Source organism: Rhinolophus sinicus, linkage group LG01, assembly GCF_036562045.2.
Source record: "Rhinolophus sinicus isolate RSC01 linkage group LG01, ASM3656204v1, whole genome shotgun sequence".
Taxonomy (NCBI): Eukaryota; Metazoa; Chordata; class Mammalia; order Chiroptera; family Rhinolophidae; genus Rhinolophus; species Rhinolophus sinicus.
The window spans coordinates 186,146,223-186,171,536 of record NC_133751.1 but is presented as its reverse complement, the minus strand read 5'-3'; the positions used below and the strand labels follow the sequence as shown (position 1 = coordinate 186,171,536).

The following is a 25,314-nucleotide window of genomic DNA, read 5'->3' as shown; positions in this document are numbered from 1 at the left end:
ATGTTCACTACCAGTTGTTAGTTCCTTCTGTTGTATTCACAAGAACAAAGACCTTTTGAGGCTGATTTTGCATATTGTTATTACATTCTTATGACAAAAATGAACAAAACGTCTCACACATTCATTGTTCTTCTCTCTTACATGTATACTATGGGACCTCAAGATATGGAAAAGAAAGGGCCTGTTACTCACAGACTGGTCTTCATTAATGGGGTCCTGGACACTCCCGCTGCACTGAGGGACCCATGGGGGGTCAAACATTGGGACAGATGGCATTCCAAGCACTGGAGAGGGCAGGGTGAAGTTTATACTGGGAGGTGGGATCTGTTAGTTGATATCAGAAGAATGAGGTAAGTAAGATGGAGAATAAGCTTGAATGAGCCTTAAGTATAATTATGACATAATCTTATAGCACACAGAATACTATAGAGAGCATGGGATGAATCTCTCTGTGCCTCAGTTTACTCATTAATAAAATAAAGGGTTTCAAATAAATGATCTCTATTTGTGTTAATCAAAATACATCTATCTGTGTATATATAGCAAAATGTCTGGATGATTATACCCCAAATCTTTATGTGCTTACTTCTGAGGATAGTAGTAAGATCTATAGGTTTCTAGAGACTTGATTTTCTTACTCTACATTCTTCTATATTTCAATTTTTTAGTAATAAGTAATTATTCATATAGGAGTTAAGTTTACTTATATAACCAAAGAGAAAACGAAAGAAGCATCTCTTGGGCCATACACTGCCGATTTGTGGTCAAAGGATATCAACAAGCCTTGGGTTGGGTTTGCTAATCTAATTCCCGTGTGGGAAGAAGTGTCCTTACCTTAAAAATCTGCTGTGCTCCCTCTTCCATCCGGGGCCAAACCTGATAGCGAAATCTCCAGAGCGTGTGGAACTTGAGGACAGCATTCAACCTCTGCACGGTCTCTGGGTGGTGGAACTCTGACATCAGCATGTCGGACACGGCCTCGGGGACTTTCACCGCACACAGCAGGAACATGGCAGCTAGACACAGTCAACAATGCATCAGTTACACATCTTTTAATTTTGCTTGATTCCTGAGGGTGGAGAGGAGGGGAGGATTGCTCCTATCTCCCGAAAACAGCTCCTGAGCTAATGGAGCCAGACCACCAACATCAGCAAAAGCCAACCTTATTTCAGCCACTGGAAACCAAACGTCATCCTCAGTGCTGTCCACAGCACCTGGTGCAAGGGCAGTGACAACATGACATTTCAGGAAAATAGTTCAGTCGACGCAAAGGGTCCTTTGGCTCACAGTGAAAAGTGAGTACCAGAGGAAGCAAATGAAAAAAGGAAATTCCATAGTGAAATTTCCTAAAAAGGAAATGGGACAGTTCATAAAAATGTCAATTAAAAACTGCCTGTTACATTACTTATATTAAAAATAAAATCCACACTGTAGTGTCTATTAGAAACTTATATGCTTCCTAGAGATAGAAGATATTGAAAAGCTAAAAGAGATTTCATAAATCATATTACCATGTTTTTTATTTTTTAATTTCCAGAAAATATGAATGTCAATAAGAGAAAGGTCAGGTGCCATTAGTTATAAAGCTAATGAATAATAAGACTTATAAATATAATCTATAGCATAGATGGAGGACCCAGTGGCAATTATAAAAACATAATTTAAAAATCTCTCTTGTACTTTTCCCTAGAGCCTCAAAACTTTTAACTTATCTCAGTTTTTGTGTTACGAGCTTTCAGAATTTATTTGGCATTTCTTTTTTTTGGATGGGGTCCAGAAACCAGCCAGAGTCAGATTGGGTCAGACTTAAAAACCGGACTGGTTTTAACTTAATCCGGACTGGATCCAGTGTGAGGCCTCAGGTGAATAAAATTTTGTTTTAAGGCTAAACAAGTAGGTTAGCCTTACCAAAGATAATGTTGAATTACAGTGGCCACAGTGGAGAATTTTTCGCCATCCTAGATAAGCTTATCCACTTATGAGGTACATTAGAGAAAAAGTAGTCTCACCAGTCACTCACTATAAACAATAAAGGAAAAATTATATTCCTCCTCTACAGTTACTGGTGACCAGGATAAAACTTGCTGGGACACCCACTCACTCCAGAACCTGGAGATGGCATGCTGGGAAGACAGGCAGAAGTTGGCAAAAGGTATGAATTTTTACCAAAGTCAGCTCTCTTAGATCTCTGTGTTGCCTGGTTGAGAAAGGAAGGTAACATTTAATACTGTCCTTTTCTTTATAAATTCAGATTGGCAAAAAAATAAATAAATAAATAAAAAATAAATTGGTTATTGATCCTTTCTCTCCCAGGGACAGCTACTGCCTTGTTGTTTGTCTTGTTCTATGTCCTGAGAATTTGGCTTGGCAACACTTAGGTTGGAGGCCCCCAAAATATGACCAGACAGAAATGTGTGTTGCCCTCCATTTCTGACTACTCTTGCCAGCTTTCAGAGAAACTATGTAAACCTTTCTTTCTTTTGGTTATCTTTGGGAATGGCTGTGGATTTGGGGAGGGTAGTTATCTTTTGCATCCTCTGTGGGGTCCCCTCATGTGTCCACAAGGTAGTTCAATACTGCCAGCAATATTTTCTGTTTGTCCGGGCTGAAAAGCTGACAAGGTATTTGAAAGGATTAAGAAAAATTATTTTAAGTAGCTTTGCCTTCACAAGTTAGCCAGATTGGAAGCGGATATTCAAAGCCTGATAAAAACTTATTTTTAGGCCTTCTTCCCTAAGGTACAATGAAACTATGTACCCAGAAGGAAAGAAAAACATTCTGAAGCCATTGTGCAAGGATTTGCTAAAACATTCCAAAGAAACACAACTGTAAATCTAGAGTGTAGAAATCTTTTTATTTCCACCTTGGTTGAAGAACTTCTTCCGATATAAAGAAGCACATTGAAAATATTGTGGACAGATGGCTGGGTCAATGTCTTGATATTAGATTGCAACCCAATTCTTTCAGGACTTAAAAACAACTGTACTCGTCTAATAAATTGGGTCTTTACAAGAACAGAAAAGAGGCTCTAGAAACAATTCAAAGCCCACATATCCTTGTTTTTATCAATCCCAAAACCTCCCCTATTCATCTATAATAAAAAGCTTTGCAGATACTGCAAAAGATCTGGATTTAGGAAACAAAAGTTCTTCTTGGAAAAATTTACATCATTTCTCTGTGTCTTTGAAATATAAATATTCTACCTGGTCTGCTCTAGGAACACAGAGCCATTCTTGAAATAAAAATTTCAGGAAGTTTATCCTTATCAGAAAAGAAGAAGAAGAAGAAGAAGGAGAAGAAGAAGAAGAAGAAGAAGAAGAAGAAGAAGAAGAAGAAGAAGAAAAAGGAGGAGAAGAAGAAAAACAACAACGAGAAGCAGCAGCTATTTGAAAAATTAAGAGAATAAAAATGTTTTCCACAAATATTAGTAAAAGTTTTAGCCATCTGAGCAGGTTAACTTACCTTATTCTATCTACTAGAAACACAGTTTGTATCCAACTGTTCTTTTATAAACTAGTCAGTTTTTCATTATTGTACCTGTCTCATGGATAAAATTTTAAAATGAAAGCTATAAGATCTCAGCATCTGCCCATATGTTTATGTATGTCTCTGAGCGTATGTTATAGATGTGTGATATTTTTCAACCTATGAATAGCATTGACAAAATTAATTTGTAAAAAGCTCTATTTGATTGGCTTAAAGGCAAGTAAGCATATATATATATATATATATATATATATATATATATATATCAAGTATACTCTCAGAAATATAGAAATTAACTCAAATGTCTTTCAAGTTCATGTGATCTAAGATAAACTTTGGTAAATAAAAGCTAGTTTGTTTGTTTAATTAAAACAGACCTGTCTTCAGAGTTATCAGAATTAAATACAATACTTTTATTCTACCTAGGTTTACTAAACTCAAATAAGCTCATGTTATCTCTTACAGAATTTGTCAACAGGAAAGATAAAATGATGGTTAGCTGTTTAACGCCTCATGAGTAATCTAAAAATAATTGTTAAAAACAAGTAACTTAAATAGATGTAAGTAAGACAAAAGTTTATAAATGAATTTTTCAACAATAATCATTCTTTATGATATGTCTACTTAAAAATAGTTTCCAAATCTTTCTGGTAACTTGAAATCTTAAAGTTATATTAAGATAAATTAAATGATGCATATTCATTGAATATCTATTAATAAATCATTTCCAAAAAAGATAAAATATTGAAACATTAATTACTGAACATAGGTTTATCTACTTTTGGTTACCTTTTACAGAGGAACTAAAAATGTTTGTGTCTATTGGTAAACATGCTCTGTGATACATTGAAAATTTTACTATGAGGAAAAATATACTTCTAGAAATTGTGAAATGTATTTATAAATTTGCCAATCCACAGAACGCTGCCATAACTACAGTTCACAAAGTTTACTTCTTAATTTTCACTAGGAATAAAGGATTTTAAAAGGTTAAGAATTCTAATCAATATATATAATTAAAATTAATTAGAAATAACAAGGGTAGACTGAAACATCTGTGTATGAATACTAGGTAAGGAAGATAAAATGACAGGTTGTTCCGGAATAAGAAAGAGAAAGAAAAAAATAGGACAACACCTGAATAGATATTTAACAAGTTGTAGAAGGTTTGTGGAAAAGGAACCTTGGAAAAGGAATTTTATGTGTGGTCAAGATGACTAAAACTGGAATGAATGTATTTAAGCTTTTAAAGAATGAGTTTTAATATCAAAAGTACACTGGTGAAAAATTAGAATTTGGTTTTCTCTGTTAAAATGACAAAGCTTTCTGCGGCTATTGATCTGCTGTTGATAAGAGATTGTGCAAGGTGTTTTTTCACCCTTGGGTAATCTACTTGGAAAACAAAGATTTTGTGTCTTACCAAAATAATTTACTAAACTCCACGTCGTCTTCATCAGGTCTTTGATTACTTCAGAAAACCCAGTCTTGTCAATACTAAAATAGCTAATTTTTTTTTACAACTATGTAACCTTCAGTATTTGCCTTTAAAATCTTCTATTGTCATTTCAGTTAAATACATTTTTAAGCATTATTCATAATAATCCAAGATCCTATTCAGTCAAATGTTCAAATTTTTTGATAATTTGACAACTTCCTAAAATCAAATTCTAAAAAGTCTTTCTGACCTCAAAGTGACTTTGAAATCTCCCAGAAAGCCCGTATAAAAACCTAAAAGAATTTGTCTCCCACCTTCCACCTTGTAAGAGATGTCAAACTAATTACATCTATTGGTATGTTTAAATTACGTAGGAAATATTGTCAAATATTGAGTGATGATAAACCTTAAGTTATATGTTTATGGATATATGTTACTGATACAGGTATTCTAGAAATTGTTTAAAGTTTCTAGAAATTTGTCAATACTCTCATTGTCCAGCTATTATCTTAAATTATTGTATGCTACAGAAATAACTACATTTCCTTATCAAATGAACTCTCATCAGATCTTTAACCATGGCTTTTTTTTTTTTTTGTCTTTTTGTCATTTGCAGACAGTTAATGTTTTACTCTAACGCTTTTGCAAAGATTCTTCATCTTCAGAGAGACTCATGGAAAGGACTCTGACATGAGTACTCCAGAATATAGGCTTTTGACAACTTTTAGATCATAAAACTTAACTGTATAAGAAGTTCTAGAACTAATTCAGAAAAACTGGATTCAGGCAGAACAAGAATTAATGATATGGGATTGAATGAACTGATAAAGATAATTATGGATTTTTTACAACTTTTTCTTTGAAATATTGCTGGTTGCTTAATGTTTCATGTTTCCAGATCTTAGGAAAACTTCTTCTCTTTTCTCTTGAGTTAACTATGGCTTATAGTAAATTTAAAAGTATATCTCTGTAAATAGAATTGAAACATTTACTTTTTCTCTTTATCTAATCTTTCCAAAATTCAGAAACTTATTGAGTATTCTCATTTTAACAGCAATGTAATTATTTGCATAAGTTCAATAAGAATCTGTTATCCTTATAAGAGGACATAATTGGAAACATCAGTTATATTAGCAAGGCTTTGACTGGAGTGTCATATTTGACAATATGCATAAAATCAGACATGACCGGACAGGTTTAAGGGACTGAGGTTACTTTAGAAAGCCAATAAAAGCTTCTTGGAAAACTGGCCTCGTACCTTACTTACAGAGTTCCCCATAGCCTTACCAGGTGAGTAAAAAACGTCACTTCCTGGCAGGCCCAAGATAATCACGATACCTTGGGGTTTCAAGAAGAGAGGAATTTATATATAGGAAGGCATTCCCCGTGAAATCTGGTGGTGAGATGTTGGCTTAGCTTTTCAGCCTGGAGAGGCTATTAAAAGCCCAATCTAAGATTCCTTATGAAAAGTTCCAGCAAAGCAGATTTAAAACGCATCTGCATGGTCAATCACTACTCTTGCTGTACTTATGTAAATAAGTAGGCCAATTTTAATGAGACTGACTTAATTTGCAAACAAATGTGTGTTATTGTGATTACCTTTGATAAAAATGAGGGTGATTGTAGAGGAAAAAATTGTTTCAGGAGAAAATTATAATACAACCTTGTGGATATCAGATTCTAGCCCTGGTCATTGTGTTAGAGGTTTTGTTATATATCTGCACACCAAACTGGATCCTTAATTCTTCTAGTTTCCTTAAATATCTGGCTATAACTCTCCTAATTAACATTTCCTATTTTTTCCTGGCCCTTCTGATTTGGAATCACTAAGAACAAAGGCTGCCCTTGAACCTATTTGAAAGGGACCATAGTAGGTCCTCCTCACGACTCAAATGGTAGCCAAACTCTGGAGACTTCTATGTTGTGTCCGTATCCCCCAATTAAAAAGAGCTCCTCTGAACTCTTGGAACTGCACACCAGCTGGAGATTTAAAATTCAAGTTGCCTAGGGAGGTTCCTCCCCAGAAGCAGACGCCATCTTGTGGCGAACAACTCTCCTAGGATCAGGAGTCAGGATCCTCATTCTTTTGAATGAATGGGAAATCTTTATTCCTTTTGCCTTTTTGCTACTTACTTTTTCTCTCTGTTAATGCAGACAGTGCTCCTTAACTCTGGCAACTATTGCTGAATTTATTGCTAAGGCTGTAGCTACGCAACAGAGGTCCCTAAATTTTCTTTACAAGGTGGTTTTAGGTAATAGAATTGCTTAAGATTACTTATTGACTGAACAAGGAAGAGTCTGTGCCATAGCAAATACCCTGTATTGCACCTGGATCAACACCGCTGGTATTGTAGCAAATACAAGAAATTAGCAGAGTCACTTGGCTAAAACTGGGTGGTGCCCCTTCAGGTACATTCTTTGATTTATTTGACATCAATTGGTTTGGTTCTCAGGGACCCTGGCTAAGGCGTATACTTCAGTCTCTTGATATTATCTTCCTAATAGTTATCATTATAGTCTCCTTGGTGTGTTGTGTTCTCTCAAAGGTATGAAACACATGCTCACAGTCATCAGCTGTACATCAGATGGTCTCACTGTGCTTAGAAAAACAGAAACGAGATAACCAATGAGATGAACAGCAAAAACAATGCTTCCACAAATCTGATAACATAATCTATGAGTTTCACAATGAGATGAGAGCAACTTAACTCTAATGGTGATTGAGAGTGGAGTTCATACCAAAGTTTTGGTCATCCTCTCATGTTAAATTACTAGTTAAACATGAAGGACACTAGACTGGTATGGCTCTAACACTGTAGCAGCCTATGTAAGCAAACCGAAATCTAAGTCTGGAAATGCCTCAAGGTTATAAAACCAACACGCTAAGGACAAATAATCACAAACAGCCAACTAGGCTTTAAGCTATAGCCAATCAATAATTGTCTTACTTTGCTTCTTCCAGTCTTTTCTCTATAAAAGCCTTTCCTTGAGCTCCTGTTGGTGGAGTTCTCCTCACCACTTGTGGTTTGGAGCTGCCCAATTTGAACAGATTTTTGCTCAAATAAACTCTTAAAATTAAAAAAAAAACAAAAACATTTCCTAGATATAAGTGAAAATTGCAAAATGCAAACAGTATGTCTTATTTGTGTGAAAAAAGAAACATTCATTATACACATACATACTACATACGTATACATGCCTAGTGTACCTTAGAAGGGTCTTTAGAAAGTAAAAAATTGTCATCTCTGGGGAAAGGTACTGGGATTCACAGGAAAGAGGGTGCGACTTTTAACTTCATACTCATTTGTATTATTTGATTTTTTACCATGTGTATTTTGCAATTAATATAACTATCAAACTAAAGGAATATTCACAAAATGTGGAAAAAAGGTGAAGCATTCATATTTCAAACTTACAATTTTCTAGCTATGGAGCTTTGGACATATCTTCAATATCAACAGTTTTTTCTTGATATTGTAATTTGGACATAGAATGTTACTCACATAAGATTTAATGAAGTTAATGATGGTGGTCACGATACATCTGGGAAATCACAATGCACAAAAAGAATTTTATCTTTTGTTAGATACAGTGAAAATGTAGGTGCTGGGGAAAATCATTCTCTCTAATTTGGTAACACCCTGGGAGAGACCTACTGCTCTCATGCAGATCACATAGTGAAATGAAAAGAGCGCACATAGAACCTGGGCTTGCCTCCCTAGAGTGCATAGCTCTGTCGAGAGTTCCAGCAATTGCCGTCCATCTGACCGAGGAGTGAAAGTGGAATGAGTGCACCTCTGTCTTCTTTAAACACTGGGAAGAGGGGCAACAGGACCAGAACCAGGGTCCCAGGTAGTCTTTCTTTACCTGCTGCTCCTGCCATGTGCTCATCCATGCTGAGCAGGAGCTCCCAGGCAGCTGGCTGGATGTCGCCATACATCTCCTCTGTCAGAATGGGTGCTGCTTTGATTAGCAGAGATAAGGGAGCAGGCGACAGGCTCATCACCTGGGAAAGACAGAAAGCATGGCTTAAAATCTTTGAAGACACCGATGGCTATGCTCCTCATGAAACTCAAGTGCCACTTCTCCTTTTTCTGCTTTCTTTATGTTTTATTATTTTTATTTTTTTATTTTTTTTATAGCATCCTTTTTTTCTTTTAATGTTTGATATACCTGGCTCAGTTAACAACACAATATTGTCTTATTTACATGCGGACCTTAAAATATTTTTAAAAATGGAGCATATTTATTGGCATGGCATAAAATAAGCTTTATAGTTGATGAATAATTAGGAAAAAAATCATACTAATTCCAGCACGCTTTCATCATAAAAACTGCTGTGCAAACACCTAAGGAATAAACTGTAGAATAAGTACAGCTCTATGAGAAAAGAAAGACCCCAGCCAATATATCTTTGTGCTAAAAGTCCCAATGGACTTTCAAACCATCCTATTTTCCTGTTTCTTGGGATTTCATTTCTACTGAAAACTGTGAGCAGCCTCTAATGAATAAAGGAGCTCCCTTGAGAAAGTTAGTTTTCTAAATCAGTCTAAGTGTACATGGCATTTTCCCTTTGTAACAATATGCATTGTGGTTATTGCCCACATTAGCCCACAAAATCCTATTTAATCCATTACTTCAGATAATCTAGGCAATCAATATAGGTTCCAGGTTAAGTCTAGGTCTTTAACCATCATTTTAAGCATTTTCCAGAAAAATATAAAAAGCAGTGTCTCCCCCCTCCCAGGGAAATACATTATGATTTAGAGCTTTGATTGTAATAATGTAACATTATTTCAAGCCCTGGATAAGTAGGTAAGTGTACTATTTTATTTAATTCATGCAATAATCCTGTGAGATGGGTCTAATGTTATAATCCCCATTCTATAGGTAAGGCAACTAAAACTGAGAGAAATGGGGGAATTTGCCTAAGGTCCTGGTGTCAGAGTGGCAGATTTGGGATTTGAACCCAGACTGTCTTATTCCAAGACGTATGAGCACCATACTGGTGGGAAATTAGCTCCACCGGAGTAGCGAGAGTAGGAAGAGGCACAGTTCCTGTCAAGCTCCCAAACCCTTGACTTAGTGGAAACTGGCTGTCTAGCAAGGAGGGATTTTTTTCCTTGCACACTTGGTGGCACTCTTGCTCACCAATTAAAGGGACCATTATTCCAATACTGTATCAATTGGTGTTGTATGTCCCAAACCATAGCAAACAGGATGTCTAGAGCCCCCTTCCTGCTTTTGCTCCGTGAATGTTTCTGATCCAGGTGTCAATACCTGCAGTCTGATGTATTTCAGCATTCCAGAGTCCTTTTTCCCTTCCAGGTTGGCATCTGAAACTCTCTTCTTCAGAGAAGGTGTCCTCAGGCATGACTTATCTGAGCACTGAAAAGAACATGAGACGTGACAAAGAGTGCTCTCTCCAAAACCAACAGTGCAGTTTTTCCCCAAATTCTCCAAACAACCGTCTTTGTCTGATGGGAAGAATGATTTAAAGCTTTTTTGGCGGCCCCACACATTTTGAAAATTAAGAGCAGTAAACTTTGTATAAAAAAAAAAAAAAAGAGTGCAGAGACAATTAGCAACAAACTCTTCTTTTACTACTGAGGAAACTGGGATCCAGAGAGGTGGAGTAACTTGACCATGTTGCAAAGCTGACTTCCATTTCAGGACTAATCTTTTAGATTTAATGAAGTTAGTTAAAATCCACTCTACCCCATGACCCTTAATAAGGTTGGATGTTACAAGTCGACCTTTTGGTAATGGAAGAATGAAAATATTTCACAGAGGAATGTTAGGAAATAAAGATAAAAGACTCATCTAGGAAGTACTGACTCATAGCCTCCATCATCTAGGTCCGAGTTGTACAAATAAGCTGTCTTCTCTAAAAAGCATACTCATCTATACTCATTTATAGGAGGCAGCAGTTCTTTCAAACTAGCCCCTCAACCAGGGCCCAGAATAGGCCTAACTCACCTGTGTAAGCACAGAAGGGATAAGGTCTTCTCCTGACTCCCTAAATGCCAAAGAATGGAGTAGAAAGAGCTGCTGGGAGAATGATCTGGTCCTAAAGGTGACAGGCCCTTGTTTACTTATCCTGAGTCCTGATTCGTCCTATTTTTACACTTCAGGCTATGCAAAGAGGGAATCCATCCCTTTGCACAGAATAAATGCTCATTTGTTTTTCCAGTGCCATGTCAATGAAACACTTTCTCCCTCAAAGCCAAGGGGGAAAAAACTGAACTCCTTAAGAATTTTGAACAGAGCTTCACAGTGTTATGGATGAAGATTTTGAAAGAAAAGGCAAATCTAAAAGTACATGCATGTTCCAAGAAAGCCTTTCAAAACTCTGACAAAAAGAACCAAGAAAATGCCTCTATTATGTGACTGGTATGGAATGAACTTTTAAAATGAATCTACTTGGAAACAAATGAATCAGAGCTCTTGCTGTGTTTTCTAAATATAAAAACCTGGAGGCACATACTTGGGAACACATATCATTTGGGGAGAGAAGTCTTACATTTTGTTTTTTTCCTGTGAATGGAAAGCAATGCACAGCACAAGTACCATGCCTATCTTTTTTATAAATTGAAAACTTGTAAAATCGTATATGACAATTGTTTTCCATACAAAGATAGGGGTGTAGTTGACTTCCTTTAAAAAAATTCAAGTTATTTTAAAAGTGGCATCTCTCATTTATTTTTTTATATTTACAAAACAATACATGTAAATTGTAGAATATCAGGAAAACACAAAAACTATGAAGAAGAAAACAAAAATGTTTATAATCCCCAATACAGTGTTGACCATTATTTGTTCACTTTCAGCCTCCCCGCCCCTACCCCCCCATGGATCTTAGCACAACTGTGAGGATGCTTGTATGTGTGTGTATGTGACATACAATTTTAAATAATTCATTTCACTTTGATCTTATAATGAATATTTTCCCAGATCATTACAATTACTTTAAAACATGATTTTTGAATTTTGTAAATATTTCACCCTTGTCTCCTTTGGCTGGATATTTTGTCCTTTACAGAGTTACTTTTGAAAAAAACACTTCTGGATTAAATGATAGGAATTTTAATTAGGAAAATACTCAGCTTAGAGGAAAAAAGTTGAACATTTATATTTGCCTCTGACAATCTGGGAAATGTAGGGTTCTATTTAATCCTGCCTACTAAAAACAGAAAGTATAAGTCAAGCTTCTCAGATATCAAATCTTTAATATCTTGGCATGCTTCCTTAGGAAGTCTAGGATATTCTGGTTGCCTCATGATGATTAGAATGTTATTCCTAGTGGAAAGGAAAGGCAGTTTATAGGGCTTTCATGCTAAAGTGATGGGCTAGTCACTCTTCTTGAATGACCTAGTCAGGCTTGAAAGATAGAAAGCAGAGATGGGTACATGTGTGATGGACATTTGGGTACACAATGTGAAGGCCCTCAAATCCCTCTACTGGTGTGGCCCCTAACTCAGACTAATAAGGTTACTATCGGTTGCTTTTATGCTTTGATAACTTGGTATAAAACTTGGCTAGAAGAGAGGAAGTAACTGAATGGAATAGGAGGCTAGTTCTGAAGGCATCTATTGACTATTAGTGGTTCTTGGAAGAATTGGAAATTTCACTTAACTGTGAGATGCACATGGTGGTTGGAATTACACACCAACCAGGGTCATGCAAAGAAACTGAAGACTAGTAACCCAAGACCAAAGGGCAGAATTTATTACTAATAATGTCATTCATTGTTGAGTTGGTGTACCAGAGGGAGCTGTAGTCAGTGGGAGGCAGCTATACAGCCCCAAGAGCTGACTGGGGAATGCTTGCTATGGGATGGTGTAGAAATTGAACTGCTGTCATTTTCTTCTCTGTATATGAGTATGTCATAGGTATTTGTCATATTTGACTCCCTGTCCTCTCTCCTTATCCTGACCACTATTGATTGAATTTACAGAGATTTATCACTTGGGATGTCTGGATCAAAAAGAGGAGGAGTTGGGTCCCCCAATTTCTGTCTTAGGGAATTAAGGGACACCAAGTCTGATTCATTTGGTGATGGTTGCTGGGGCTGAGAAGTAATGATGCAATGTTTTCAGTCAAAGTACAAGATAAAAAAGCAGGAGGAGCTGGTCAGGGAAAAGAGATGAGTATGTAGGTGGAGATGATGCAGAAAGAAGCATAGATGACAGACTATACCCATCCTGAAATAAAAGCAGCTTTGGTTTTCAATCCTTTCAGGCTTGATTGTGTTTCCCATTCTTTCCCTGGTTTCATGCAATTTTGCTATATCCTTTGAAGAAACTTTCTAATTACTTGAACACATTTTAGTCAGTTTCTGTTACTTGCAATAAAAGATTATTGACTAGAGAGGTATAATAATTATTTTGAATAAAAATTTTATTTATCCATTTAATAACTCAAGAATACTTATTGAGTTAACCACATGCAGGAACTGGGCTAACTTCTGGGGATATTCTGAGGAGCAAAAAAAGATTCTCCTCATGGAGAGTACATCTTAGATAGGTAAGATAGATAGATAAATACACACAAATGAAAAGACTGGGTAAGTAGAAAAGAGGTCTCTGCCATGAATGATGATATACTGTGGAAATAATGAGGTATTTAAAATTTTGGAAAATTGAAATCAGCCTACTAGGCTCTCTGGGAAAGGAATTTCCTCAAGTTTCTGGGAATAAATATCATGCCAATATAAGTATGATATTTCCCCACAGGTAAAATAGATCCTTTGTGTCTCACACATCTTTGACAAATGGATTATGTATGTTATGGTGGGCAGTCATGCTGACCCATGAAATCAAGACCTAAGGCTTGGTTTGACCTCACAATAGTGCTTTCCACAGCTTTAGAAAAATATTAGTCCTGCAGAAAAGTTGGCTGCTTGCCATTTGCATTGGCTTCATAGAATTTAGACACAGTGAGTGTCCTTTCTTTTTTGGGCACATATCACCTTTTACCCCCTCTCTTTTTTGGGTGAAATGAAAAAAACTGTTTTATCTACTTTTATTCATCAGCAAGCACTAATTGAACATTTACTCTATTTAGAACATAGCATTGGACAAGGAACAAATATGCGGGAAAATCAAAGAGTTCTTTGATGAAGGTGATATATATATATGTACGTGTGTGTGTGTAGATAGATAGATAGATAGATAGATAGATAGATAGATAGATAGATAGATAGTTTATAAAACCCATCAAGTGTGGAATTACACTAAAATAGACTTAACGGGATGTACAGTTAGTCTCTGAGCACCGAAATGCAGATGAGCAGATTGATCAGAGTTAGATGGGTTACAAAATGTACTCGCTGCCACAAATATATTCTGCCATTAACAACCAATTAAAAAGGAAACAGGAACAAAATACAAATTGCTGATAAGTCTTGATTGTAATCAGAACCACTGCTTTTATTCTTGATTTATTGCCTGCTCATTTTGCTCTGGAAACATGGGCATTGTTCATTTACATGATAGACTCAGAAAAGGCAAATGGAGGGAATAAAAGGAGCTTGAAGAGGAGGCTGGCAATTTTGAAATAAAATGTTTATCACAGAAGATTCAATACATCTTTTTAGCCCTCCACCTGAATGACCAATTTAAATGTGTGAGAGTTAGCGGATACTTATTCTGGCTTAACTTTCCCTTTTCCCTTCAGAAATGTAAACAATGCAGAAGGTTGGCAAGCTTTTTCTGCTGCTTTATCCTAGTGTCCTGGTTGGGCCAGAGGTGGAGGACACTCATGTAACATCCCAGAACTACATAGCCAACTCATGTATTCAACATTTATTGTCTTTCTGCTATAAGTGAGGCACTCTGTTAGATATCATACAGGACACAATACATGTAAGACTGTGGCCAAGACATGGAAACAACAGAAGTACCCTTTGATAGGTGACTAGATAAAGAAGACGTGGTACATACATACAGTGGAATATTACTTGGCCATAGGAAAGGAAGAAATACTGCCATTTGCGGCAACATGGATGGATCTTGAGAGTTTCATGCTAAGCAGAGTAAGTCAGAAGAAGTCAAGAATCATATGATGTCAGTCATATGTGGGATATAAAACTAAAAGCAACAAATGAACAAGATAAACAAGCAAACAAAAACTCATAGACAGACAATAGTATAGTGGTTACCAGAGGAAAAGGGGGGTAGAAAAGGGTAAAGGGGTGATGGAAGGAGATTTGACTTTTGGTAGTGAACACACAAGACAATATACAAATTACATATTATAGAATTATACCTTGAAACCTATATAATTTTATTTACTTATGTCACCTCAATACATTTAATTTAAAAAATTAAACATAAAAAAAATAATTAAAATTATTTGTAATGACCATACTCTTACATACTGTTCAACACAAAAATGTTAATATGCATTAAATAATTTTAATTTATGCATTAATTAAATAGCTAATAATAAGCAATAAAGTTTATAATTAAGGCAAAGGAGAAATAGGGCTATCAATAGCCCCATTTTGTAGACAGTATAATCTTAAAACCTCTGAGTGCTTGTCACTACCCACAGGATAAAGAACACAATCTTTTCCACGGTTTGGGAGACCACACATGGCCTGGTCTATATCTGCCTGTGCGATTTCATCATGCACCACAGTCCTCTGTGCTCCAGCCATGGCTTTTTGTACTCATCTCTTCTCTCTGGTTGGAAAATTCCATATTCAGTTAACATCTATGCATCCTTCAGTCACAGCTCATCTGTCACTTTATTGGAAAGGCTGCCTATCTCCCCTGACAAGTTCAAAGCCTTGTTCATAAGCTTTTGTAACATGGTGTATCTCTCCTTCATTGATGTTATTTTACATCACTTTGGGACATTTATTTGATTCATGTCTGTTTCTCTAAATGAACTATGTGCATCATATCTCTTTTGACCATTATTATACCCAGCTCATAGTATGAACTCAGCATGGTCCATAGGTTCTTTAAAAATTTGTTGCATGGACGAATGGAGGGATGAATGAAGAATCAAAACAGCACAAGTATAATGCCTGTGTAATTTAGAGGAAGAAGGAGGGAAGGAAAATAACATCAGTTATCACTTGCAGTATGCCTGTGGTTAACACTAGAAAGATCAGAAAAGGTTTCAGGGAGGAGGTGGCATTTGAGTTGGATCTTGAAGGATGTTTGGATTTGGACACGTATGGATTTACAGGTGAAAGTACAGTTGGAGCAGATATGGCAGTAAGAAATCTCAAAGTGTGCATGGTGAACAACGAACATTAATTTTAGGTTGGTGCATTTTTGCAACTCCCAACATATATGGTTTTCTACTAAAGCTAAGGGAGTTTTTACACGAAGGAGAACTTGCCTGAATGAAAAGAGGTTTTCTTTGAATGTAGTGTCATTTACATTTGAAATATACATGTATATATACATGTCTCTATATACATGTATATATACAAACATACATATGTATATATTTTTCTTTTTATGTCATTTGGCAGTGTACTTGTTACCCACATTAATCTATTCTCTATCTGATTCCCCTTTAGAATTTACGTAGTTTGAATACCATGAGATGCAATAGAGTATAGTTAAAAAAGCCCTGATTTTGACATTCTATATTTCCAAATTAAAGTCTAGATGAATATGATACAGATGTGAACTACATACAATCCCATCTTTCTGAACCTCAACTTTTTCATCTATTAAAAGGGGACAATAATATCTCTTTCACAGGGTTTGTAAGAATCCCAAAGCACATTGCGAATGATATATACCTGCCTTGTACCCTCACCCATTTGCTTTGAATAAAATACTAAAAGGTCATATCCAAAAGGTTAACTGGCACACTTAAATGAGATACATGAAATACATATATTTTTCTTTAGGATCACTGGTATTATCCAAAATTCCTTCAATGAATGTGCATTGCTTTTATAATAAAAAGGTTGTAATTAAAAGAAAAAAATCCCTTTCTGAGTGCTAAAGCATTACAAATTGCTATACAACTGAACAGAGCATTTTTTGTTTTTTCTCATATTCTTTAGTTGTTTGATTTGTATGTTATTGTCACCCTCCACCCCACCAATCTAGGCTTGCAAACTTCTTAGTAGAAAGATCCTCTGTTCCTACTTATTTTTTATGTCTCCCAGAATATCTGCACTAATATTGTGCCAACAGCAGGTGCACAATGAATGTTCATTGAACTGAATGGGTATTATAGAAAAACCTCTTTGCAAAACCACTTGGGATAAGCAGCTGCAGGGCCAGCCAGTAGCACTCATTCAATCGGACATCTTGGCCATCACGCCTGTTCAGGGGCAGGTGGGTGACCCAGGGCTTCCCTGGCAGGCGCACGACAGCCTGATTCCTGTCTTCATCTTCTGCCAGCTCAGCTGCTCAGGGTGGTTGTCAGAAAAGTACAGCTGAGTGCTTAGAAAATGTAAGTTTCTTGAAGGAGTTTCTAGGTTTGATTTGACCTAGATTACTCTGTTATTTATCTGTGAACAGTTGGGCCATTTGTTACTGATTTCTTAATACCTAATCGTATCAGTTTCCTATTGCTGCTGTAACAAATAACCAACAAACTTCATGTCTCAAAACAACACAAATTTATTATCTTGTAGTCCTGGAGATCAAAAGTCTAAAATGGATGGTCCCTTCTGGAGGTGTTAGGGAATCATCCATTCCCTTATCTTTTCCAGCTTCCAGCAGCTGCCAGCATTTCTTGGCTCAAGGCCCTGCCTCACTGTGACCTCTGCTTCTTTTGTCATATGTCCTTTTCAGCCTCTGCCTCTTCTGCCTCCTTTTATTCACTTATAAGGACCCTTATGATTATATTGGGTACCTCCTGGATAATTCAGGATAATCTCCTCATTATAAATCTCTTTATTCACATAGGCAAAATCCCTTTTGCCACATGAAAGCAACATATTCACAGGTCCCAGTGATTAGAATGTCGACATGTTTGGTGATGGGGGGTGGATTATTTTGTCTACCGCAATAACCTACTCATTGCTACCACCCCATGAGTTCATATTTCTTCAAAGACCTAAGCAAACCCTAGGAAAAGATGCCATGTTTGCTCATGGACATGAAGACAAAGCATTTGTCCTTCTTGTACTTATTTTCTACCTTTACTCAGAACCACACAGATCTGTAGCCTGGTTTGTACAAACTGCAGTGGCCTGAAGTTTTTATTTCCGGAGAAAAGACTGTCAGAAAAGACTGTCAGAAAAGACTGCCACCATTTCCCCTGTAACTGGTATCTTATTGCTTGATCATTCACTTACCTCCTTCTGCTTTTTGCCTCTGAGAGCCACGTTGCTGATGTTATTGCTCTCCCGGAGGGAGTCCACAGTGTCTCCGTACAGCAGCTTGATGGCCCTGACCAGCCGGGCACAGGAGCGGCTGTGGTGCAGGTAGCAGTGTGGATGGCAGTAGTCCACGTGGGTGCAGATGAAGCTTTGCTGATTGCACAGCAAGATCATGACCTGGGACACAGACATCTTTAAGACTCAACCAGGCAACCCGAGTGCAGACAAACCATGAACATACATGTGGGGTAGAAGATGGAAAGTTAGAATGTCAACTTCCCTTAAGGGCTCTTGAAACCACAGTGGTTCAATAGTTCCCACAAGAGAACAAATAGTTCCAAGCCTTTAGGTCAGGGGTGTCCAAACTGCGGCCCGCGGGCCAACTGCAGCCCGCAATCCATTTTTTATTGGCCCGCAGCAAAGTGCAAAAATATATTTAGTTTACTTAAATAAACCAGGTGAGGCAACACGTACTTCACCTCGAGTGAGAGGCCCGGCTGTTTGTGTATTTTACTGCATATGGCCCTTGGTAAAAAACGTTGAAAAAAGTTTGGACACCCCTGCTTTAGGTCCTTAGATTCTTTTGCTTCCTCCATTCACACTTGATAGAAAAGAGCATTTTGAAACAATAAAAGGTTAACTGACCTTCAAAACTTTAAAACAATTATTGTGAAATGTAGACTTTCCAAATATTTTCACAGGAACATTCTGAACTTGAAATATATTATTTTTCCAGCTCTTATGTTGTGGAAAGAGCCAGACAGAAGAGCATAAACTGATGAGAAGTTCTATCCCAAGGATTTGGTTGACCTTTGACAACTGTGGGATGCCTACCTACGTGGAACTTGAAAACATTTCTGCATCTTCCACTCTACCCTATATAATCTTCAACTGGCCCTTGAATGCCACTGTAGGGTTTCTCTACAAACTAATATTTTTTTCTCTGACTTTTGGGCCATTCTAGCTCTTCACTTGTACCTTGAACTGGCTCAACTCACATCACCTAGACATCCCAAGTGGGATTCCAGAAGAGAACTCAGTTCACTTAAGGATATAGTTATTTTAAGATAAGGAATGAAGGCCCTTGAATGTGTAACTTCTTAAGTTGCCTTCCTAAAAAGGCAGCAGCATCCACAGTTCACATTAGGGTTCACCCTTGGTGTTTTACATTCTGTGGGTTTTGACACATGTATAATGACATGTATCCATCATTGTGCAGCAACAAGGTTAGTCAAATATGCATAGGGTAATCTTCAGAATGCTTCCATCCTCATGAAACTAGTTCCCATCCTAACCTAACCTGTGAGAGACTGTGTGCTATACTGGATGGAGAACATAAAGTGAGTCTACAGGGACAAGGCTAATCCAACCTGCTCAGAAGCGCTGCCACACAGTTCCTTAGTACTGAGAGGCCTTATTTACTTGGAGACAGAGAAAAACGTCACTCCATACCCGTGTCAAACCCAGCTAATAAATGCCTCATCCTCTTCAAAATTTTCAAAACATGTGTTGTCTAGATCTCACTCAAGATTCACTGAATATCTCTGATATTTCTGTTTATGCTGGTATGAGGCACATGTAAGAACTGTAAGGTTTCCCTTGTTATTCTCAAATCTGGCTGTTCAAAAGAAGCACCAAGAAAGCTTAACAACAGCAACAAAAAAGTAAACAAACACAAAAATGAACATTACTGATTTTAGTTCAGGAGATTATAATTTAGTAGATCTGGGGTGGAGGTAGAGGTGACCTAGAAATCTATAATTTTAAAATTCTGCCTAGGGATGTCCCTTCGGTCACTGTTTTTTTTTCTAAGAATTTGCTGAATGAGTAGCGAAGAGGCAAGGCAGAAACTAGCTGACAAGCAGAGTTGAGATCCTGGCAATTTCACTGTGATGGAGAAACAAAATTGAAGTTTCTGACCCATCAAGAACGAAGGGCTCTAGGACATATCTAAGACTCTCACTGGGAACCTCAAATGGCTTCATACTAAGAGGTATGTGTATAGGGAGTGGCAGAACTAGAAAAAGTACAAGTCAAGTCAGCTTAGTTCCTGATTGTATTGAGGTGACCTTTGCTGTCTGTCAGAGGATAGGGTGAATCCTCTCTGGAGGGAGAGAACATCATCTGGAGCCTCTATAATTCTACAATGTTTAAAAAATTAACAAAATGTTTTAGAGTAGTTTTAGGTTCAAAGCAAAATTAAACAGAAGGTACAGAGAGTTCTCATATACTCCCTGCCCCAACACATGCATAACCTCTATTATCAACATCACCACCAGAATGGTACATTGGTTATAATCGATGAGCCTGTACTGACACATCATTATCACCCAAAGTCCACAGTTCACATTAGGGTTCACCCTTGGTGTTTTACATTCTGTGGGTTTTGACGGATGTATAATGACATGTATCCATCCATCATCGTGCTGCTATAATTTTTCAACCATCATGTTTAGTAGTCAATGAAATGGCTAGGCACATAAAGGAGCAGGACCAAGAAAAGGCAATAGATTCATGCACTGGAGTTATCAGTCATGGACTTTCAAGTATCTATGATCAATTATGATCAACGTGGGAATTCAAAAATATTTTAACTGAATGATAATGAACATATGATATATCAAATCTTGTGTGGTACAACTAAGGCTGTTTCTAGATACCATTTATAGTTTTAAATGAATATGTTAGCAAAGTTGTTGAAAATCAATTATCTAGGTATCTATATCAAAAAGTGAAGGAAAGAAAACAAATTAAACTCAAAGAAAGTAGAAGGAACTAATAAAGATAATAGCAGAAATTAATGAAACAAAAATCAAACATTCCAAAACAACAAAACCAAAAGCTGGTTTTTTGCCTAATAATAATAAAAACAAACAAACAACCAAAAAAAAAAAAAAGAGAGAGAAAAAAGACATAACTTACCAGTTTCAGAAAGGATAAAGGCACATTGATGTAGATACTACAGAATTTAAAATAATCCCAGAGGACATAACTGGCAATTAAGAGAATATTATAAATACCTTTTTTTGCTAATAAATGTGAATATTTGGATTAAATTAACAAATTCATAGGGAGAAATCAATTTATCAAACTTCTCCCAGAAGAAATAGAGAATCTGAATGGTCTTAATCACATTATATATATTGAATTTGTAATTAAAAACCTTCTTACTAAGAAAATTTTAGGTCTAAAAGATTTTATCAGCGATTTCTTCTAAATATTTAAAGTCTGTTTCATTGTTAAGTGTTTAAACACACTTCCAGAATATTTGTGTGTAGAACACTACACAGAAAACTAAAAAGCGTTATTGAGGGGAATTTAAGAGGTCTTAAATAAGTGGAGGGACATAAATTCATGGAGAGATTGATCATTTTATAGATCTGAAGACAAACGTAATAAAGATTTCAGTTCCTCAATTTTAAAGAATCTTTACATTCAAGGCTGCTTTGGAAGCTTTTTTATGGAAAACGACAATGTGATTCTAAGTGGAAATGAATCTAGCCAAGAATAAATTAGGCCATCCAGAAGAAGAGTAAAGTTGGAGGACTTACACCTACACTTATACGAGCAAAAGAAACAGACACAACAGAGTACATACTAGAATAAGATGCTAATTTATATGCATTTCAAAAATTACTCTATGGTGTTAGCAGTTATAATTATGGTTACTGATGGGGGAGGGTAGTGACTGCTAGATGTCCTGTGTATGGCTTCTAAGGTGTTGATACGGTTCTTCTCCACCTGGTACTGGCTACTCATATGTGTTCACTTCGTGAAAATTTATTGAGTTGTACACATGCTTTTTTCTGCATCCTTTCACTATGTATGTTTGACTTCACTAAAAAGTTTGCTTTAAAAACTGCCTCAGAGAGTCCCCAAATGAACCAGTTCTGGGACCACTTCCATAGTGAAGGCACTTTGTGAAGCGTCAGACATCAGCCAGCCCTTATCTGACCCTATAAGGAAGTCAGATTAAAATCAGAGGAGATCATGACAGCACCCTGCCAATTGTGGATCTGATGTTATGCTTCCTTACCTTTGTCTCTCTTTCTTCATGCACACTTAAACCTTGAGCTTTAATCAATGACTGGAGTTTCCTTGGGATCCCCTACTGACTGCCCTCTGGATAGTCCTTTGAGGTGTGACCATCATCATCTTAGAATCTGCATGTCCTGGTTTACAGTGTGATATAATACAGACTCAAAACTGACACCATGACCTTGCTCTCAGCATTGCTGACAATGTATATAAAACTACCATGATGCCTTGCCTGTGTCACGCAAGCTACCTTGATCACCAGTCTGGCCTAGCTTCCCATGGTTTTCCCTGACTTATGGTGACCCCAAAGCCAGCCATCACAAAGGACCCTTGGTCTTAGCTAAGCTTAAAAGGAATATCATTTAGCAGAATATCAATCATAGTGAGTATTGAAAGGTTCAGCTGAAATATTAGCCTCTGGTTTCTCTTGGAGACTAAACTGCATTCGTGGTTTTAGTATAATCTTTTGTCCTCCCCCTATAGCTCTTTCCCAATGCCAAAAGAAATTGACCTCAGGGCTTTTTCTGAGGTTTCTACTTACATGAAGCCACGACATGTTCCTGTGATAGTTTTCCTCTGTGCCGGCAGTACTCATTCCTTCTGGCTCAATGCTGGGCTCGCTTGCACTCCAAGGACTCCCTTCTTCAAAAGAAAAATACCAAGAAAGGTTGTATTGTTTGTCCTCCATTGTTTGAACACATTGGTATGGTATAGTTCTCCATGCTTTTGAATCCTAGGGCAGACTACTATTGCCCCGTGGGTTTCAGGGCATAACACTGATTTTAATGGAGGAATATTAATAGGAGCTGTTCCCTTCATCACCAGCTGAACTGGCAATTACAAAGACATTTATGATCTCTGTTATGGTGGCTTCCATTTTGAGACATGGGAGCAGAGAAAAGACAGAGTCAAGTCCTTGAATTGCTGAGATGAGCGATTTAATGGTTGTGTGCCCAAATCCATTCCAGACTGCCCAGACCTTGCAGGTACAGGTAAGTAGGGACACCAACCAACCTGCAGTGGCCACACTGAGTACTACTGCCTCGATGACTGCTGTGACTGACTATGGCTAGTGCTACTGTTCCTAATACCACCTGTCTTTGCTATCAAAGCTGCTTCAAAGATGGGCAGGTGCCTGGGAAAATGAAGGGAATTTGGACCAATAGTGTCTAATCATGGACTAAAAATGTTTCCTCTCTATGGGAAAGTATAAAGGAGACATCTCTCAGGAATTCACTACTTAGTATACGAGACAATAAAACTTTGTCCTCAAATCTAAAAGCTTTTCTGGGTCTTTTCTATGACAAAACCATGCTCTAGCCTGGCTATTTTGAATTAACTGGTCAGGCTAAATTGACCAACTCAAATAATTAATTGAAATAAAAATTTTCCCCAAACTAACTGATGATAATTGCTAACGCTTCAGATCTATAACAAAAGAAATCCCACGGTTTTTTCTATTGTCTCCTTAAAAAATAAGGTGAATCTTAAGTAATGCATAAATTAGCTATTTTCAAAGTTGAGGGTGGGTAAGTTTAGAAATATTTCCTATTTTAAACTCACTTTGATGAGATATACTTAGCTTCTATTTCGGCAGAATTGATTGATAATTCACCCACATTTCCTGACTGACTTCTGAAACAAGATACCTGGAAAAGAGAGTTTTCTCTTTTGCTTCTCATACGGAGACTGAATGGCAAGGAAAATGTGCTTTAAATTTTACTTAGTTAAATTCTAGGCATCTGGTGTGTCTTAGCTGCATGCCTGTTTAATCTTTTTCTTGTCTATTAAGATGATATCCAGAGTCCACAGGACTAACACATTTTGGGATTCAGAGTCTCTTTGGATCCTATAGTGACAATCTACAACTCTTACACTTTGGTTGTATACAGAACTTACTCTAAGGTATTTAATATTCTTTATAATCATCCCCTAATTTATTTTTAGAGCATCCCTTCAGAGTAGGCAAGGAGTAAATAGAATTATTCCCATTGGATAATTGGAGGAAACAAATTCCCGAGACACTAACTGACTTGCTGAAGGTCACTAATTGTCAGGTCTATGTGATATTTCTTCTCTAATATTCTGGCTGCTTTGACTGTAAGATAAAGACTTTAAAATATAGAGGACCTTCAGTTTGCTCTCTGCAAGGGAATACCTACGGTTTGCTTTAAAGGTCCTGATCAGAAAAACGGATACACAGACATCCGGATTTCAAGAAAAACGTCCTTGTCATTAGAGCGTTTTCTTTCCCACAAGTATACTCTGTATCCTCGCTGCTAAAGCTGCGGTCCTTGAACTAGCAACACCAGCTACACCAGGAAGCTTGTTAAAAACCTAGACTCTCAGGCTCCCAGCCCAGATCTGCTGAATCAGAATCTGCATTTTGACAAGACTCCCAGGTGACCCATGTGCACACTAAGGTCTGAGTATGGTTTTCATACTGAAAGAATGGTCCTACCTATGGTTCCGCCCTCCATCTTTTGATGCTAAGAAAATGGATTTTAGCTGCTTAGGATTTGGGCCCTGTCTTCCTACCCCCCACGTCCCTGCACACCCCACTCCTCTATGTTACCTAGGTCAGTGACAGTGTCCCTGCTCTGGCACAGCTGCAGCTCCTCAGCCTCAGACTCTGAGTCCTGCCGTGATAACTTGCTGCTCTTTAAGCTGCCGACCCGGCGAATGCTGGACAAGGAACCCCCCTTCTTCACCTGGAAACTGCGGGTTCCTTTAATCTGGAGCAGGCGGGAACCTCCTATCCTGATCTTCCTGCTGGGAACTGTATTAAAAGAATAAAATAGGGCTTTTTCCCCCTTAGTTTTCCCCAGCCAGTGTTAGATCCAAACTCTCCCCAATTTGTCTCTGAACAGCCTCCTCTCTGTTGGCTGGCATGGGCAGCGTGTCTGGACAAGGAGCTTCTCCCAAGTCCCCAGTCAGGTGGCTTTGTTAGGCAGACAGGAGGCTGGGTCCACCAGGAAGGGCTGGTGCAGCTTCTTTCTCGGACACATAGCTCATCGGTGCTGGGAACAACCTGCTCTCTTTCTGG

General features: G+C 37.4%; 1 protein-coding gene across 14 annotated transcripts in view; it reads right to left on the bottom strand.

Moving 5' to 3' along the window:
• The window catches only part of UNC80 (unc-80 homolog, NALCN channel complex subunit), a 186,990-nt gene that overhangs the window by 65,465 nt on the left and 96,211 nt on the right, over positions 1-25,314 (bottom strand). For 11 of the 14 annotated variants that reach the window (XM_019726978.2, XM_019726980.2, XM_019726986.2 and 8 more), the window contains exons 27-33: positions 24,844-25,047; positions 22,810-22,910; positions 18,207-18,407; positions 10,202-10,309; positions 8,789-8,927; positions 835-1,016; positions 193-324 (exon numbers count right to left, since the gene is read on the bottom strand). In XM_019726978.2, the coding sequence (XP_019582537.2) occupies positions 193-324; positions 835-1,016; positions 8,789-8,927; positions 10,202-10,309; positions 18,207-18,407; positions 22,810-22,910; positions 24,844-25,047 (1,067 nt within the window). The remainder of the gene's footprint in view (positions 1-192; positions 325-834; positions 1,017-8,788; positions 8,928-10,201; positions 10,310-18,206; positions 18,408-22,809; positions 22,911-24,843; positions 25,048-25,314) is intronic. The other 3 variants (XM_019726990.2, XM_019726991.2, XM_019726992.2) reach the window with 1 other exon arrangement.